Genomic DNA, 17486 nt, shown 5'->3' with positions numbered 1-17486 from the left:
CAGTAACTATTTCTGGTATTTTTTTAACTTCAGATTCTGGAGCTTTAATCACTTATCAAATGTTTTCTGTGAAAATGATCCTAAAATAAAATTAAATGAATTATTTCCATTTTTATCCACTTACTCCCATGTTATTTCTAAAAAACATACATTATAGACATGTTTGTCCTGACTTTATGAGTCCATGTGTGGATCCTTCTCCACTAAAATCTCTATGATCTGTTGGAAAGTTTTCCTTATTTTCCTTTATTTTATATGAGTTTCTCCTCTATGGAGACAGACGTTCTTCTTCTGTTTCTACGGCAACAGTGTAGCTACAAAGCAGCTGTCAGCTCACGTCTGCCCCCTTTCTGCAGGCCTACAGCAGTGTTTAGTCTCTGTTAACATTGAGTCCTGCAGTCAGACATGAGGCTCAGCAGCTCCAGAGCCTCACCAGGAGATTCAGCTCCGTCTGTGATCAACACTTTAATTCAGAGATTTGAACCTCACACACTGTGGAAAACTTGACTGAAAATGTATATTTAACACAGATCAGTGGAAAGAAGATTTACTTCATTTACCTTTTTCTATTTCATCACCATTATGACAAGTGAGGCTCTGCCTCACTAACCTCACCTGACCACACGTCACTGAGTTCTACACAGACGTGTGACATGCCCCCCCCGCTCTATCCCCCCACTTTATTCATGTCCTCCACTTTTGTTTTAACCGCGTCAGATTCACGTCCACCAATCAAAGTGGCTGCTGGACGTTCGTCCAAAAGTGTGTTTCTAAATTTTGACGCTCATGCCTCGTGTGGGAGGAGCTACTGCCTCGTGTGGGAGGAGCTACCGTCAATAGATTTCCTCATCCTCCTCATGAAAGACATGGAAGATGCTGAGAGATCCGGTGTATTTCTACTACAAAGAGCTCCACAAAGCGTCAGAGTGAAACATGGACCTATTTGATGAACATGGAGCTGATATTCTGGTGATGGTAAATGTTTTAGATCAGTAAAAATGAGTCATTTCCAGCAGCACATCTGATCATCTCTCACGGCACACTGGTTGAAAAAGACTGTAGAGAATCAACATTTGAATGAAAGCTGACCTGAGAGTCTCCAGTTTACAGTCTGGACTCTCCAGTCCGGCTGACAGTAGCTTCACTCCTGAATCCTGCAGCTTGTTGGAACTCAGGTCCAGAAGTCTGAGTCTGGAGGACTGAGAGCTGAGAACTGAGGACAGAGCTGCACAGCTTCTCTCTGACAGATTACAGTCTCTCAGTCTGAGAAAACAAAGACAGACAGCAGTTATTGAATCTTTCATGTTTCCATCAGATTCATTTGTTCACTGAAGGTGATTTTCATGAGAGTTCTTACAGAGCTTTGTTGGAGGCTTTGACCACTGGCAGCAACCTCAGAAGAGCCTCCTCTGAACCAGAGTATTTCTGCAGGTTAAACTCTTCCAGATCTTCTTCTGATGACAGTAGGATGAAGACCAGAGCAGACCACTGAGCAGGAGACAGTTTATACGTGGAGAGACGTCCTGACTTCAGGACCTGTTGGAGCTCCTTCACTAGAGATCCATCATTCAGTTCATTCAGACAGTGGAACAGGTTGATGCTTCTCTCTGCAGACAGATCCTCACTGATCTTCTTCTTGATGAACTGGACTGTTTTCTTAATGGTCTGTGAGCTACTTCCTGTCTGAGTCAGCAGACCTCGTAGGAGACTCTGATTGGTCTGCAGTGAAAGACCCAGGAGGAAGCGGAGGAACAAGTCCAGGTGTCCGTTTGGACTCTGTAAGGCCTTCTCCACAGCACTCTGGTACAACTGGACTGGACTGCTCTGTCTAGGCTGAGAGATCTGTGATTGTTTCTTCTTCATGAGGTTGAGTCCAGAGGTGATGAAGGTCAGGTGGACATGAAGAGCAGCCAGAAACTCCTGAACACTCAGATGGATGAAGCAGAAGACCTTGTCCTGGTACAGGCCTCTCTCCTCTCTAAAGACCTGTGTGAACACTCCTGAGTACACTGAGGCTGCTCTGATATCGATGCCACACTCTGTCAGGTCGGATTCATAGAAGATCAGGTTTCCTTTCTGCAGCTGCTCAAAAGCCAGTTTTCCCAGAGACTCCATCATCTTCATGCTCTCTGGACTCCAGTGAAGATCTGTCTCAGCTCCTCCATCATACTTGACCTTCTGGACTTTGGCCTGAACCACCAGGAAGTGGATGTACATCTCAGTCAGGCTCTTGGGCAGCTCTCCTCTTCCTCTGCTCTTCATCAGATCCTCCAGAACTGTAGCAGTGATCCAGCAGAAGACTGGGATGTGGCACATGATGTGGAGGCTTCTGGATCTCTGGATGTGGGAGATGATCCTGCTGGCCTGCTCTTCATCTCTGAACCTCTTCCTGAAGTACTCCTCCTTCTGTGGATCATTGAACCCTCTGACCTCTGTCACCATGTCAACACACTCAGCAGGGATCTGATTGGCTGCTGCAGGTCGTGTGGTTATCCAGAGGAGAGCAGAGGGAAGCAGGTTCCCCCTGATGAGGTTTGTCAGCAGATCAGCCACTGAGGTGGACTTTCTAGGGTCCTTCAGGATCTGAGTCTTGTGGAAGTCCAGAGGAAGTCGACTCTCATCCAGACCATCAAAGATGAAGAGGACCTGGAAGTCTTCAAAGCTGCAGATTCCTGCTTGTTTGGTTTCAGGGAAGAAGTGATGAACAAGTTCCACCAAGCTGAACTTCTCCTCTTTCAGCACATTCAGCTCTCTGAAAGTGAATGGAAATGTGAAGTGGAGGTTCTGGTGGGCTTTGCCTTCAGCCCAGTCCAGAGTGAACTTCTGTGTTAAGACTGTTTTCCCGATGCCAGCCACTCCCTTAGTCATCAGGGTTCTGATTGGTTCTGGTCTTCCAGCTGGGAGTTGGAAGAGCTCTTCTTGTCTGATGCTTGTTTCTGCTCTGTCTGCTTTCCTGGATGCTGCTTCAATCTGTCTGACCTCATGTTCTTCATTCAGCTCTCCTCTTCCTCCCTCTGTGATGAAGAGCTCTGTGTAGATCTCATTCAGAAGGGTTGGGCTTCCTGCTTTAGCCATCCCCTCAAACACACACTGGAACTTCTTCTTCAGACCAGATTGGACTTCATGTCGACAAACTGCAGCAGCAGATCCTGAATGAAGACAACAAACAGTAAATCAAGTCTCTGCAGCCCTGAATGATGAGGGTTTGAATCCCTGCTGAGACATCAGGAAATCTTCATTTCTCAGCAGCTGAAACCTTCAGAGAAATCCTCTTACTGCTCTGCAGTCCATCAGCCAGCTCCTCCTGCTTTATCCTCCTCAGGAAGTTCACTGTGATCTTCATCACTGACTCTCTGCTGCTCCTCTGCTCTTCATCTTCAGCCTCTAGCTCCTCCTCTTCCTCCCTGTGACTAAGAAGCTTCTGGATCTTCTTCAGCTCCTCCTTGACAAAAGTGACAATGTTGTCCTCCAGCAGCTGCAACAGAATTCCAGATGAATGAGCCAATCAGAGTGAAGTCATGGAGCCAAACATCAGCTCCATGTTGGACACTCTGACAATCCACTGGTCTGCAAAGTGCAGCATGGAGACGACTGTGGACAGAATGATGGGAAAGTAGTTGTTGTTCATGTACAGACCAGAAAGATGGAGTCCAGCTGTGTTTGATGCTGCTGGACAGACGGACCACTGGGAGTCTCTGAGCTCTGCTGGTCCAGTCTGTGGAGAATCAGCAGCAATCAGCTCCATTCTGTCTGAAACCAAACTAACTAGAGTCATGTCACAGCTAGAATGTTCTAGTTCACAGTTCAGATGGAGAACAGCAAACCAATGGATCATATCAACACCTCTCTGCCCATGTCTACAGAGTCACTGAAGTGTGCAGAATGCAGAAATGATGTTTCAAGCATTCCTGTGAAACCGTGGAAACAATCATGACCAGAAAAAAAGGCTGATGTTATTCACACGTATGTATGTGCAGTCAGAATGTACATTACTGCTTTATCCACACATAAATATTAGGAATATTGGATTTTTTCTGATTCTAATTTACTCCCAGAAACCCACCAGCTGCAGACATGTTCATGTGTGCTGAGGGTCCAGCCTCATCCAGACTCTGCCTTCAGGGTCCCCAACGTAAACTGAGTCTGAGACCCCTGATCTACAGCCTCTACAGCCACAACTGCAGACCCACACACCAGAACGTGTTAAACCGGAAGTCGTCAGGCAAGTGAACCTGAAGGCTGCATGTGCTTCGTATCAGCCAAGACTGTTAAAAAAAAAATTGTTAAAAGTTTAAAAGAAACCAGTATCCCATAGCACCTGGTTCATGAGGGAACAAGGTTTGTAATTTTAATGTTTTGGTGATTTAGTTCTGTGTTTTCACATCATTTTTCATTGTCAGCACATTTTATTTGCCCACTAGGTGGCGCTGTAATGTCAAGCTAATGCTGAGTCAGTTTGAAATGAATGCTCATTACCGTAATGATAAACATCCAGTAAACGTGTTGCCTTATGGTGCTTCATGGTTCTACCCCCCCCCCCCCCCCCTCCCATTATCACCCTCCTACCCCCCCCCCCCCCCCCTCTCTCTCTCTAACGTCCCTCTCTCTTCTTCCCTTCTTTCCTTTTCCGTCCGGTCCAACACCAGAAATTTTCAAACATGATTGAAATTAATAAAGTTTGGCCTCAATTCCAAAAGGGGTTTATTCAGACATACCTCTGGTTTGTCTGAAGATTAATAACCCCTCTTGTTAAAGTAAAATATGTCCAACACAAGAGGCCCTCAGCTCTCATCTGTCTGCCCAGCTGATGGACAGGACAAGTTAAAAAAAATGGAATGAATGCTAATATTAGGATTTATTTTATGTTTATACAGAAGGGAACATCATTTTATTGTTAAGTAATTCTGTTAAAAATACAGTTACATTAGTTGATTTGCATCAAAGGTTAAAAATTTTAAATAAATAAATTAATGGTTTAAAGTGTTAAAAGTAATGAATAAAACAAAAGGATTGAAATGGTGAATAAACGGTAAGAGATGTAAAATACATTTGTATATTTTGTAGCTTTACGGTGTGTTCACACACACACGGTGAAATAAAGGCTTTTGGACCATTAGTCTGAGAAACCATCTTTTCAACCAGGGGGGCTACATTAGGGCCTTCCTACCAGGTTTTGTCTTTATACAGATGTATGTATAAGGGGGAGTTGTACGCTTACAACCAGATCTTATGCAGAACAAGGGAAAGGTACTTCTCTGAAATCATTGGAAGTTGCAGCAGCAACTCTCGTGTCCTGTTCACAACAGTTAACAGATTAACTAACCCTCCAACCCAGCTACCAATAGAACTGGTTTGCACACCTAAATGTAATGAGTTTGCTGTATTTTTCAATGACAAGGTTCAGGGCATTAAAAAAGCCATCAACTCCACAACACATATAACTATCGAACGGCCACCTACTCACTCTAAGCTGACTCACTTTGTACCTGTCACTGACCAAACTGTCCAAGAGACCATCACCCGTCTGAGCTCGTCTACATGCTGCCTTGATGTGTTACCCACTAGATTTCTAAAGTCTGTCCTGAACAGTGTGTTGCCATCAATTACTCAAATAGTTAACATGTCTCTTCAATCTGGAATATTTCCAGAGGCATTAAAAACTGCAGGCATTAAACCTCTCCTGAAGAAGAGCGGTCTTGATCCCACTGTACTGAATAATTACAGACCTATCTCTAATCTGCCATTTTTAGGAAAAGTCCTTGAAAAAGTTGTCTACCAACAGCTCACTGACTTTCTCTTATCAAACAATTCATTTGATGTTTTCCAGTCAGGTTTAGACCCCATCATAGGTCAGGTCTTTGCACTGGCTCCCTGTACCTCAAAGAATAGACTTCAAAGCAGCTCTGCTTGTGTACAAGTCTCTCCATGGCCGAGCACCAAAGTACATCTCTGACATGTTAGTGCCATATGAACCATCTCGTCCTCTGAGGACCTCAGGGGCCGGCCTCCTGTTGATTCCCAGAGTCAGAACTAAACAAGGGGAATCAGCGTTTCAATATTCTGCAGCTAAAATCTGGAACAGCCTCCCTGAAGTCGTAAGACAGGCCTCTTCTGTGTTCATGTTCAAATCTAGACTTAAAACATTTCTGTTTAGTCGTGTATATGACTGAAAGGTCCTATCTGCACTTTTCTTTCATTTTTTCTTTTCTTTTAAAGTAAATTTTACGTTGATTATTTCTATGATGTATTGTGATTTTAATGCATTTTTCTGTTTTGTGAAGCACCTTGAATTACTTTGTGTACGAATTGTGCTATACAAATAAACTTGCCTTGCCTTGCCTTTATACAGCAGCTTTATGTTTCTTTGAAGGTGAAGACTCAAAAAATGTGCAGAAAAGTCATGAATGAAGGAAACATTGAGTCCTCTGAACCTCATTATACAGACAAAAGCTGTTTAGCTCTGATTATTGATGTTAACTAGCAGATGATCAATAGTTCCACTAAAACCTTCATAATTTAACCCTTTCACACCGTATGTCACTGATTCATGAATTACTCTGAAATCCAGGACTCTACTTCATTTAGTATCAACTTGAATTGAAAAAACACTGAAGAATATTTTTATATCATTAGAAATAATGTCAGACATGAAAGGATTAAATGTTGAATTCACTTTCAGAAATGTTGTTTCTGTTCTAACTTTGTTTAGTTCATCATCAGAATGAGGTTTTTCCAAAGCAGACTAGATCTAGATTCCAGAAAGGTTAGATTTAGTCTGAAACATCTGAACACTTGATCTAATTCATGGAGATCAACACGGTTTAACTGTTGGAGCACAGCAGCTACATTTATGAGGAGGTTTTTCTACAGAGAAAAAAAGATTCTTCAAGCATTTCTGGACTGAGGAGAACATGTTCATCTGAATCTTCTCCAGAAAAAGAAACCAGTGGAATTGTCAGACTTGGAGAAATCAGCCACACTATGAAACCAAAGTCAGACATTTCCACCAAGAAAATCTAGCAAAGCAGAGAAAACTGGAACTTTTCTCCTGATTTGGTTGGAATCAGACTGGAGCTGCTGTCAGTCAGAGTCAGCAGTCAACATGTTTTCTTCTCCAACATCTCTGATGTCTCTCAGAGACTCTCAGAAGACTCAACTGAAAAGATCTCATCACACACATGATGCTCCAAGTGAGTCTGATCAGAGAGATCCAGAACTGAACCAGACCTCAAGTCCTTCATCTGAAAACTACAGATCATCTGAACTAGAATCCAGAATCCTTTAACTCTGACAAACACTTACTGTTCCAGTCCTGGATGGATGTCCTTGAAGTTAGGATTATGACGCTTTGATCTGTCACTCCTGAAGGAAACACTGCTGGATCCAGATCCAAGTCCAGGTTCAGGTTGGTTCCTGTGAAGAATGCAGGTTGCTGGTGTGAGTCCTGAGCTCTGACATGGAGAAGATCATGGACAGTTGGAGATGTTCATCTCACCTCTGAGCTTTGCTCTGGTTGTCATGGTTACCATCTCTGCTTTTAGAGGGAGGGGCTCCCTCCTGTGGCTCCTCCCACTGATCCATGCTGCTGGATTGACTGGATCCACATCAGCTCACACACACCTTCACCTGCAGAGGAAACCCTCATCATCATTATCAGAGGAAGCTGCCATCAGCTGCTGCACTTCTGCTCTCCCTCCAGCAGGTGGAGACATGGAGCTGCAGCAGCAACATTTCCATTCAGTCAAAAAAGCTTCTTAGAACAGACTTTTCCAGACTGAAACACTCTGAGAAAAAAGTCCAAACAGAGAACTACAGGCCTGTGAGCCTCAGGAACAAGTCTCATTAAAGCAGGTTCTACCACGGAGAACTAGAACCGCCTTAAAAAGAAAACTACACATTTACAAGAATAAAGTTAGACATTTAGGAGACAAAGTGGTCATTCTACACAAAGAAAGTTGTAGAATTATGAGAAAAAGTCAGAATTGTAGGACTTTATTCTGATAAATGTTTTTCTTTGTTATTTTGATGGTGGCTCCAATTCTCTGTCCTAAAGTTCAAATGACTGAACTAGAAAAACTAGACACACAACTCTGTCCAAAAACACACAAAACACACCATGAGGAAGACAACAACTAAAGTTTAGAGTCTATGAAGACTAACAGCAAAATCATTGAAGATGATCTGAAAAATAGAATTGATAGTTGAAGAAAAGCAGAAAAATCTTTGTTTTCATCCACTAAGGCCTCATGGTCTCTCTGCTCCAAACATTTCTATTCTAGCTTGTTGGTCTGATGGAATCCCAGAGTTCCTGAACATGGAAGGAGGAAATAGGACTCTGTTACCTGGAACTGTAATCTATTACTTTAGGAAGGAGTTCTCCCACAGACTGGATGGAGGAGAACAGGAAGGTTTGGAGTCAGAAATGAAAAAAGCCAACAAGCATCAGCTGATTGTTGTTGAGGTGATGAAGAAGAGTCCTCCATGTTGTTGATCCAACAATGATGAAGCTTTGGAAACAGCAGAGGGAGGAGAGTTTGCAGAGAAAGAAGAAGATCTTCTCCAAACATTCAGAAACAAACAGTCAAGTTAGTGAAGACAAAGTTCCAGAAACAAACTCACTTCAGTTTCTGCAAAGAGATGAAGAGGAAGAAGAGTCTCCCTCACCGTGTCAACGCAGCTGCAGCACTGATCACTGACTCACAACCAGGAAGAGTCCACCTGGATGGAGGCGGGGCAGCACAGGTGGGCGGGGCAGCAGGTGGAGCAGCCTTCCTGGAATCAAACCCTCAACATGCCTGTTGTCTATCAAGTGAACACCCACTGCACCACAGCCAGAGGACCAGGATCTGATCAGGTTTTGATCCTGATGCTCATCAACACGGTGGACATGAAGAAGGGGGCGGGGCTTATTTTTGGAGGTGAAATGTCTGTCAGGATCTGCAGGATGTTGGTAAAGTGACCTGAGAATGTGATGAAGATGAAGATGGAGGAAGAAACATCACATGAACACAGCAGGACGTTTAGACAAACTACAGACAGAAACAAGTTCCACCAGAAACCTGATGGTTGATGTCAGTGAAGGTCATGTGACCTTCTGCTTTCTGTTCTCCTCCTTCCAGACATGCATGACCCCCCCTCATCTGTCATCTACTGACACTGAAGCAATTTAGGAAGAATACCAAAAGCAGAACTCTTCCCAGAATGTTTTTATAATTCCACAGTTAAAGAATAAATGATCCACAGTCTCAATGTCATTGAAACTAAAACTGCAGTCATTCTCTTCAAACCCAAAATGAAGTCTGAAAAGTTCCTTACATCATTAGTTACTTTATAATGAATGTCTTTTATTTTTGGTAAAATAGAACATTTTTATTAAATTCTACCTTCATTCAGTCACCTCTTCTGATGAGATAACACATTCATACCCGGAGGTGCAGCTACCTAATTTCATTTAACCCCCCCCCCCACACACACACACACAGACATAAATGCACATAATAACCGCCCCCTGCACCCCTCCTAAGGCTGTCTAAACTTCCACACAACACTTGTATTGTTTAAATGTGTTTTGAACATCTAGTTACAGAAATAGTTGAAACCAAATCAGAACAAACAAGCTCCTTTTTTCTCCTCATGATTCTTCTGCAGAAATCAGTGGACTGGAAGAGGAACTGAAGAAGAAGAGGGACAGTCTGACCCTGCAGGTCCGTGAGCATCAGGAGCTGCTGAACATCAAGCTGGGCCTGGACCTGGAGATCGCCACCTATGGGGGGCTTCTGGAGAACGAGGAGGAGAGGTAGGAGAGGCAGCAGGTCTGCATGACATGGAAATGTGGGAGGAGTCTCCTAACGGCGGTTTCTGCTCCTCCTTTCACAGCTTCAAGGACATCCACACAGGTGAGAACCTCTCTGTCTTTGGTTTGTCTGTTTACACCCAACAGAAACGCTCACAGCATCACTGAGGGGGGGTCACACAGGAAGTTACAGCACCTGCCTGTCTGTCAGACACAGAAACATTCTTTGTTGGAGTGGTGCGCCCCCTGGTGGAGAATTCCTGCAGTAATCAGTGGATGTAAAAGATTCTAAAACATTTCCTTCTATCTCACTGAACCAGAATGAAGCAGTTTCCTGTCCTGTTGCCATGGTAACCAGCAGTTCCCCCAAACTCTCAGCTGCTGATCCAGTTGGAAGTGGAACCCGGCCGAGTTTGCAGAGCACCGGGTTGCAGGTTCCACGGCTGGAGGTCTCCACATGTGTAATCTAACGGAGCGGTTCTATGTGGTTCTATTCTGTGTTTTCTTTCTCTCTCTCACCTCTATCAATGGAGAAGTAAATAAAATGAAAAGAGCTTTGAAGAAGATGTTTGTAAAGGAACATTTTAATGGGGGGTGGGGGTTGGGGGGGGTCAGCCATTGGATTGGAGCAAATGCTTCCAGGTGAATGTTCTTCCAGTTGGATGTTCTTCCAGATGGATGTTCTTCCAGTTGGATGTTCTTCCAGGTGGATGTTCTTCCAGTTGGATGTTCTTCCAGGTGGATGTTCTTCCATGTGGATGTTCTTCCATGTAGATGTTCTTCCATGTAGATGTTCTTCCAGGTGAATGTTCTTCCAGGTGGATGTTCTTCCAGTTGGATGTTCTTCCAGATGGATGTTCTTCCAGTTGGATGTTCTTCCAGATGGATGTTTTTCCAGTTGGATGTTCTTCCAGATGGATGTTCTTCCAGTTGGATGTTCTTCCAGATGGATGTTCTTCCAGTTGGATGTTCTTCCAGGTGGTTGTTCTTCCAGTTGGATGTTCTTCCAGGTTGATGTTCTTCCAGATGGATGTTCTTCCAGGTGGTTGTTCTTCCAGTTGGATGTTCTTCCAGGTGGATGTTTTTCCAGTTGGATGTTCTTCCAGATGGATGTTCTTCCAGTTGGATGTTCTTCCAGATGGATGTTTTTCCAGTTGGATGTTCTTCCAGATGGATGTTCTTCCAGTTGGATGTTCTTCCAGATGGATGTTCTTCCAGTTGGATGTTCTTCCAGGTGGTTGTTCTTCCAGTTGGATGTTCTTCCAGGTTGATGTTCTTCCAGATGGATGTTCTTCCAGGTGGATGTTCTTCCAGTTGGATGTTCTTCCAGGTGGTTGTTCTTCCAGTTGGATGTTCTTCCAGGTTGATGTTCTTCCAGATGGATGTTCTTCCAGTTGGATGTTCTTCCAGGTTGATGTTCTTCCAGATGGATGTTCTTCCAGATGGATGTTCTTCCAGTTGGATGTTCTTCCAGGTAGATGTTCTTCCAGGTGGTTGTTCTTCCAGTTGGATGTTCTTCCAGGTTGATGTTCTTCCAGATGGATGTTCTTCCAGTTGGATGTTCTTCCAGGTGGATGTTCTTCCAGGTGGTTGTTCTTCCAGGTAGATGTTCTTCCAGGTGGTTGTTCTTCCAGTTGGATGTTCTTCCAGGTTGATGTTCTTCCAGATGGATGTTCTTCCAGTTGGATGTTCTTCCAGGTGGATGTTCTTCCAGGTAGATGTTCTTCCAGGTGGATGTTCTTCCAGGTGGATGTTCTTCCAGGTGGATGTTCTTCCAGGTGGATGTTCTTCCAGGTGGTTCATTTTCTCCTGTTTGTCTGCATCTTCTAACTTTGATCTTCAGTTCTGCTCCTCCTCCCCTTTAATCCCACGTCTGTCCTGCTTGACACATGTAGCGTGTCTCTCATGAGGACTCGGTCAGAGAACTGGCTACATTGCACGTCTGTCTTTTCTCCACACGTTGTCTATTTGAAATGCTCTTCTTGTCGGTCGTTGAATGGAAAGTGTTGACGTTTGTTCCAGGCAGCAGATTTGAACATGCAGCTGTTTGGCGCCCTCTCGTGGCAGTCACCGGTAACTGCAGCTGCTGTGCCTCCTGCAGGTTTGATTCCCGTCCGACAATGGAAAATAATTTTTTTTTCAGACTTTATTGACAAACAACATAATACAACAACAATGTGAATGTCTCAGGGGGAATTAAAATGTATACATATTGCAGAAAAATGTAAAAAATAAAACAAAAATTAAATATATATATAAAAATACACATCCATAAACAACACAAGAGAAAATTAAACATCATGGACTTTAGCTAATAATAAAAACAATTGTGTAATAAAGATACAATCTTTGTCTACTTTGACATTGTTAGGTCAAACTAGAGGAAACTGATGCTTCAAGTCATTTTTATTTTAAAAGCAAATAAAAATAGAAAAAAAAGCACAAAGGTAAAAATTAAATAAAAATCTAAAGTAAAAATGTATTAAAGTACATCGTGTTAAATTAGAGAGAAAATGAAGTAAAGTAAGTAAATAAAAACTAAAAGAGGAAAAGGAAAGTTTCAGTCTGTAGGGGGCGCTGTGTCAATAAGGTCCCAGCTTAAATTTAGGACATTTTTTATAACTTCTAAATGAGTCCAAAGATTTCCTTATTTTAAAAAGCTGAAAATTCAAGTTTTTTTATGACCTACTCAAATATTACCTTCTGTTTCTGCTTCTATGTTTTAATCATTTATCCAAATCCTTTTTATGACTTATTTTTTCCAAATATGAAGCTTTGGAAAGAAAAGATGTCAAAATATCCACCAACCTGCACAAGTTTGTAGTGAGCCCCAAAAACTCTGTAAAGTAGAAACTTGGAGTATTTTTGTTTGTTTTAGACCCAAATATTTTCATCTCTGTCACAGACTTCATGTTTTGATTCTGTTGGTATTTTTGACAGTAGAAGTTTTTTTCTCAGCTATGAATCAGTAAATGTGCTTTTCTGGACTCTAAAATGATCATTGCTGCTTTTTCTGCAGTGATGTGATGCAGACAGAACAGCTCAGTGTTAGTGACTTGATCTACAGGCAGAAGGGTGAGGGTTCAAATCCCACTGAGAGTCTTTGTTCAGAAGATCATCATTTTTTCTCAGAGTGGAACATCTTCACCTCATCAGAACCACCAGCTGCAGGTCTGGTTCAGACAATAGGATTCAGGAAAAACAAACCTGACCATTAAACACCAACTTGATGGTTCAAATCCCAACTTTCATCTAAAACATTTCTCAGAGTGTGGAACATCTTCTCTCATCAGAACCACCAGCCGCTCCTCTAAGACAGACTGATGGCTTCAGGGAAATGATGCCTGACCTCAATTCCCAACTGTGAGGCTTCAAATCCCACTGAGTATCTCTGTCATTTTCTTCAAAGTGGAGAACATCTTCACCTTAAATGAGAGACCAGCTGCTGATTTGACACAAGCAGAACAGCTCAGCGTTGTAGAGTTGATCTAACAAGCAGATGAGTGAGGGTTCAAATCCCACCGCATGGATTTGGAAAGAAACTCTCCAAGTTTTTTCAGAGAGTCTAACATCTTCACCTCATCAGAACGAGGAGCTGCAGTTCTGGTCTAGGAAGTATAGCACAGTGGTAGAGAAGAGGCTATTATGGGTGGGAGTGCAGGGTTCAATTCCAAACTTGGGACAGAGGCAGTAACTTCCCTCTGTCAGACTGAAGGTCAATCAAGGTCAGTGGAGTTTGTCTGGTTGGCAAAGGTCAAGGAAATGGGAGAAAGCAGCAGCAGATGCTAGAAAAGGTTGGAGGATAGAGAAGAGCAGCACAGATGGAGTGAAGGAGGAAGGATGAGGGGCTGGTCACAGAAAAGAAACATGGAAAACAACAGAATCATGTGACCAGCCCCTCTGGGGGGAGGGGGAGATTTGGGCAGGTAAAATAGATAGGTGAGCTCATAATACATTTATTATAAACCAAAATATAGCAGGGCTGGGGAGGAAAGTGGGTAATATTGATTTGGAACAGAAACTTTTCCAACACACCTTCATCCTCTCCCTCCTTCCTTCCTTCACTCCTCCAATCCCATCTTCTCCCCCATGCTCCCTTTGGAAACTGACCACATTTCTGTGCTTTCTCTCATCTTCCTCCTTTGTGGCCAGTTTCCACTGAAAAAAACTGTTGATGGATTTAGAAAGACATTAGGAGGGAATTGAACCCTCAGTCTTCTGCTCCCAGGATCAAGTGGTTCCCACTGAGCTGATCTGTCTGCAGCAGATCAGCAGCTGGTCTCTGTTTTGAAGTGAAGATGTTCCACACTCTATTCAAAAAACACTTTTTGGACAATACTTTGTGGGATTTGAACCCTCTCTCTTTGATTTAAAGGTCAGCCGTGCCTCCACTGAGCCGTTGTGTCTGCAGCACAGCAGCAGATGGACTCCTAGTTTCTGTTTGTGAACTTGTCCACCAGCTGAGCAAACAGATGAATCTGGGTCATGGGCATTTATGTAGATATCCTGAATGTAACAGACAATCTAGTGACTCCTAAAGATTATTCATTGTGTTTGATGCTGTTTCCACAGAAATATGCCAAATGTTCAAAACAGCTGCTACGAATTAAGAAATGCCCCCCATGGATGCAACTGACACCCCCACAGGAAAAATGTGTTTTACCCCCACCCACAAGAATAACAACAAATAAATATGTGTGTTGTTTCAAAGGATGTCATTTCTGTACTAAAACCTACTGGAGACGTTTTGTTCCTGACAGTTTCTGGAGGAAAGGCTGGAGTGTGACCCAAACATTTATGATAAATAATAAAATGAAAGAAGTTTCTTTGAAAATAATTCACTACATTTACCCCCCCCCCCCCCAATCAATTCATGCTGAAATACAACAATTGATCCTAACTGTACTTTTTGCAGAGAATATCCAGAAACAATCAACCATCTTTTTTAGAATTGTACTGAAATTAGAATTTTTTGGAAAAAGTTTTTACAATTTATTAGAAACCATATTATTCAGACCAACTTTACTCTAAAGTTTGAATATATCATTTTTAACTTTCATAATAAAAACTTGAACTCAAATAAAAAAACTCATAATTAATTGTATTATTATTTTTGGTAAATGTTATATTCATAAATGTAAATTGTCTTCATCTTCTATTTTTTTCCCGTGTTAATCAAACAAATATAAATGTATATCAACCACCAGAGTCTCTCAGTCCAGAAGGTATTTGGATAGATTTGAAATGCTCTTCTTGTCGGTCGTTGAATGGAAAGTGTTGACGTTTGTTCCAGGCAGCAGATTTGAACATGCAGCTGTTTGGCGCCCTCTCGTGGCAGTCACTGGTAACTGCAGCTGCTGTGCCTCCTGCAGGTTTGATGGAAAATGATGCGGAGGAACATTTCTGTTTATCAGGCAGAAATGACGTCAGCGCACGTGAGCCTCCTGTGGCTGCAGATTGTGGAAACACCGACAGGTTTTCCTCAAATCCCTCATCCTTGGGATGAAGTTCACATTCCTGAGGACAAGGTGGACTGACAAACTTTCTTTCTGTTGGTGGAAGTCAAACATGTTTCCATCAGAAAAGGAAAGTTTCCATTAGAAATGACAGGATTGTAATCTGTTAGTGGAAGTGAGGTCATTCTAAGCCTCCACAGCTTTCTGCAGAGTTTAAAGGTTTAGACTCATTCCTGCAGGTTTATTGATCCATCATTGGGACCAGAGATACTGGCTCTACAGAAGTCCTAGTTCTGAACTGATCAGGATTCCAAATGTGGGTCAATAACTGAGTCCTTGTGAGTCAACTTGATACTTTTATTGATGAAAGCAGAACTCCTCTTTGTTTGGAGTTGGAGCAAGCAGAGTACAGGAATGCAAACTGTGAGCAGCACAGAACAGGATCAGCTGATCTAGATAAGCGGCTCTGCTGCAGTAAAGCCAGATGTTCAGTGGGATTCAGAGAAGGTCAGCAGGACATTTCACTGTCGCCTCAGGAATACAGACATCAGAAACCAGGCTCTGCTATGTAACCACCAAAGTGAACAGGCCGGTTGTTGTTGTCACACTGGACCAACAGCTTCCTGTTAGTCAGGAGAATGCCTTCATATTGGCAGTTGGGTTTCTTGGCATCGTTGTCCTTCAGTTTGCAGTTGATGAGTGTGAACATTTTCTTGCTCTCCATCATTTGACTTTGACTGTTTAGGGTTCCCTCACTTGTACAGATTTTTTCGACTTCAGCCAGGTCAGAGGCAATGAAAGTGTTGATTCTTTTACAGTTGTTGTTGTCGTAAATGTTCTTGTCTTTTATCACTGAGTCACATTTGTTGTTTACCATTGTTACCATGTCTGTCATGTCTTTGTCTATGTGCTTCCTGCAAAAACTTTCGTATGTAGCCAGAGATGAGTCATCAAAGAGCATGAGGATCAGCAAACAGCTCAGCAGGATCTTCATGGTCACCTGGAAGCAGAAACAACAACATCTGTTGGTTTGTCAGCTTTTCTACCAAAGCAGCTGCAGATCCTCAACACTTTCTTCCAGAAAGCGTTTAGCAGAAACCAACACGTCTAGAGATCCTAATGGGACCAGGATCACAGTGATGGATGGCGTTTCTGCAGGAACCATGACATTCCTGGAATTCCCTGTTTCATCCCCAAAGAAGGACCAGGACCTTCTGTTCTAAACGTCTGTCTGTCTCCGTTCAGAAGAAGGAACCAGCAGATAAAGCAGTTTTCTAAGGACACTTTCAAAGTCCCTCAAACTGAAAGGTCTGAAAGGAACTCCAGACTTTCTGGAGAGTGAACTGATGGCTGATGGTCTCACCCACAGTCTCTGGTTCTTCAGGAGCTTCAGAACGGGATGCTGGACCCACGCTGGTTCAGGCAGGAGGACCTCTGAGGCGTCAGCTGCTGAAGGTCTTCAGTCTCTGAAGATCTCACAGGCTCTTTATAGAGAGCAGACGGACAGGAAACGTCTGCAGGGACAGATGCAGATCAGAGAAAGGGAAGTGAAGATGAGGAAGAAGTTCCACATTCAGGAGAAAAGTTTCTCAGAAAAACTGTTTCCTTCAGGTTTCATCTCTTTAGCCTGACTGTTAGAAATGAAGAATCATGTTCAGACTGACAGTCATGTCAGATTTAGCAACAGAGGTGGTTTCTAGATGTTCATCAGAGGTTAGGTTAGAGGTGTTTCCCATTTAGACTTTGGGGTTTCCAGTTATCTGACGATGTTGAAACCTTGGCATGTGCCGAGCAGAGACAGCAGAACCCTGTGTTGGTCATCTTATCGCTGTAAGGAAAATCACATGACCAGAACAGTCCATGTATCAGAACCAAGTAACCGATACCAACTGATCCAGGGACTCCATGGACGCAGGAACTGCAGCCGATGAGGTGGAGGAACAACCCAAGTCTGAACACAGCTGAGGTTCTGGTGGTCGCCATCATCAGGCGCTGGGATTTAAAGACATCTGATTGGTCACCAAAAATGGACAAAAAATGGACATTTAAAGACCAAAGAGGAAGATTTCTTCCTCCTCTTCCTCCTCGCTCTTCATCCTTCATCTCTGGTCTCTGTCTGTAACTGAGCTTCAAGAGGAGCCTGTGAGGTGATACCATGAACCACGTAAAGCAGGGGTTTGAACTAATTTTGGTTTGGGGACCACATTCTGATCTCAAGTGAGCCGGACCGTAACATT

General features: G+C 43.0%; 1 protein-coding gene and 2 long non-coding RNA genes across 4 annotated transcripts; 1 reads left to right on the top strand and 2 right to left on the bottom strand.

The window, feature by feature from the left end:
- Positions 1-978: 978 nt before the first annotated feature.
- On the bottom strand, positions 979-7643 carry LOC144983689 (NLR family CARD domain-containing protein 3-like). Of its 2 annotated transcripts, XM_078930793.1 has the most exons (5): positions 7496-7643; positions 7303-7413; positions 3277-3715; positions 1358-3149; positions 981-1263 (listed from the first exon to the last, which is right to left on the bottom strand). In XM_078930793.1, exons 3-5 carry the CDS (start codon positions 3341-3343, stop codon positions 1026-1028), a joined length of 2097 nt encoding a protein of 698 aa, XP_078786919.1. In that variant the 5' UTR covers positions 3344-3715; positions 7303-7413; positions 7496-7643; the 3' UTR covers positions 981-1025. The 2 variants fall into 2 exon arrangements, with proteins under 2 accessions (XP_078786922.1, XP_078786919.1); XM_078930796.1 differs by lacking the exons at positions 7303-7413; positions 7496-7643 and having other exon boundaries at positions 979-1263; positions 3277-3472.
- A 2007-nt stretch (positions 7644-9650) lies between these two features.
- LOC144983702 (uncharacterized) lies at positions 9651-10198 on the top strand. The gene is made up of 3 exons (XR_013647462.1): positions 9651-9796; positions 9877-9896; positions 10114-10198. It is a non-coding gene; the product is annotated as an uncharacterized LOC144983702 (long non-coding RNA).
- A 5394-nt stretch (positions 10199-15592) lies between these two features.
- On the bottom strand, positions 15593-17293 carry LOC144983700 (uncharacterized). The gene is made up of 2 exons (XR_013647460.1): positions 16613-17293; positions 15593-16249 (listed from the first exon to the last, which is right to left on the bottom strand). It is a non-coding gene; the product is annotated as an uncharacterized LOC144983700 (long non-coding RNA).
- Positions 17294-17486: the final 193 nt, after the last annotated feature.

This window comes from Oryzias latipes, chromosome 2, assembly GCF_053564925.1.
Source record: "Oryzias latipes strain Hd-rR chromosome 2, Olatipes_Hd-rR_3.1".
NCBI lineage: Eukaryota > Metazoa > Chordata > Actinopteri > Beloniformes > Adrianichthyidae > Oryzias > Oryzias latipes.
The sequence above is the reverse complement of the archived record's forward strand: the minus strand, read 5'-3'. Positions and strand labels throughout refer to the sequence as shown.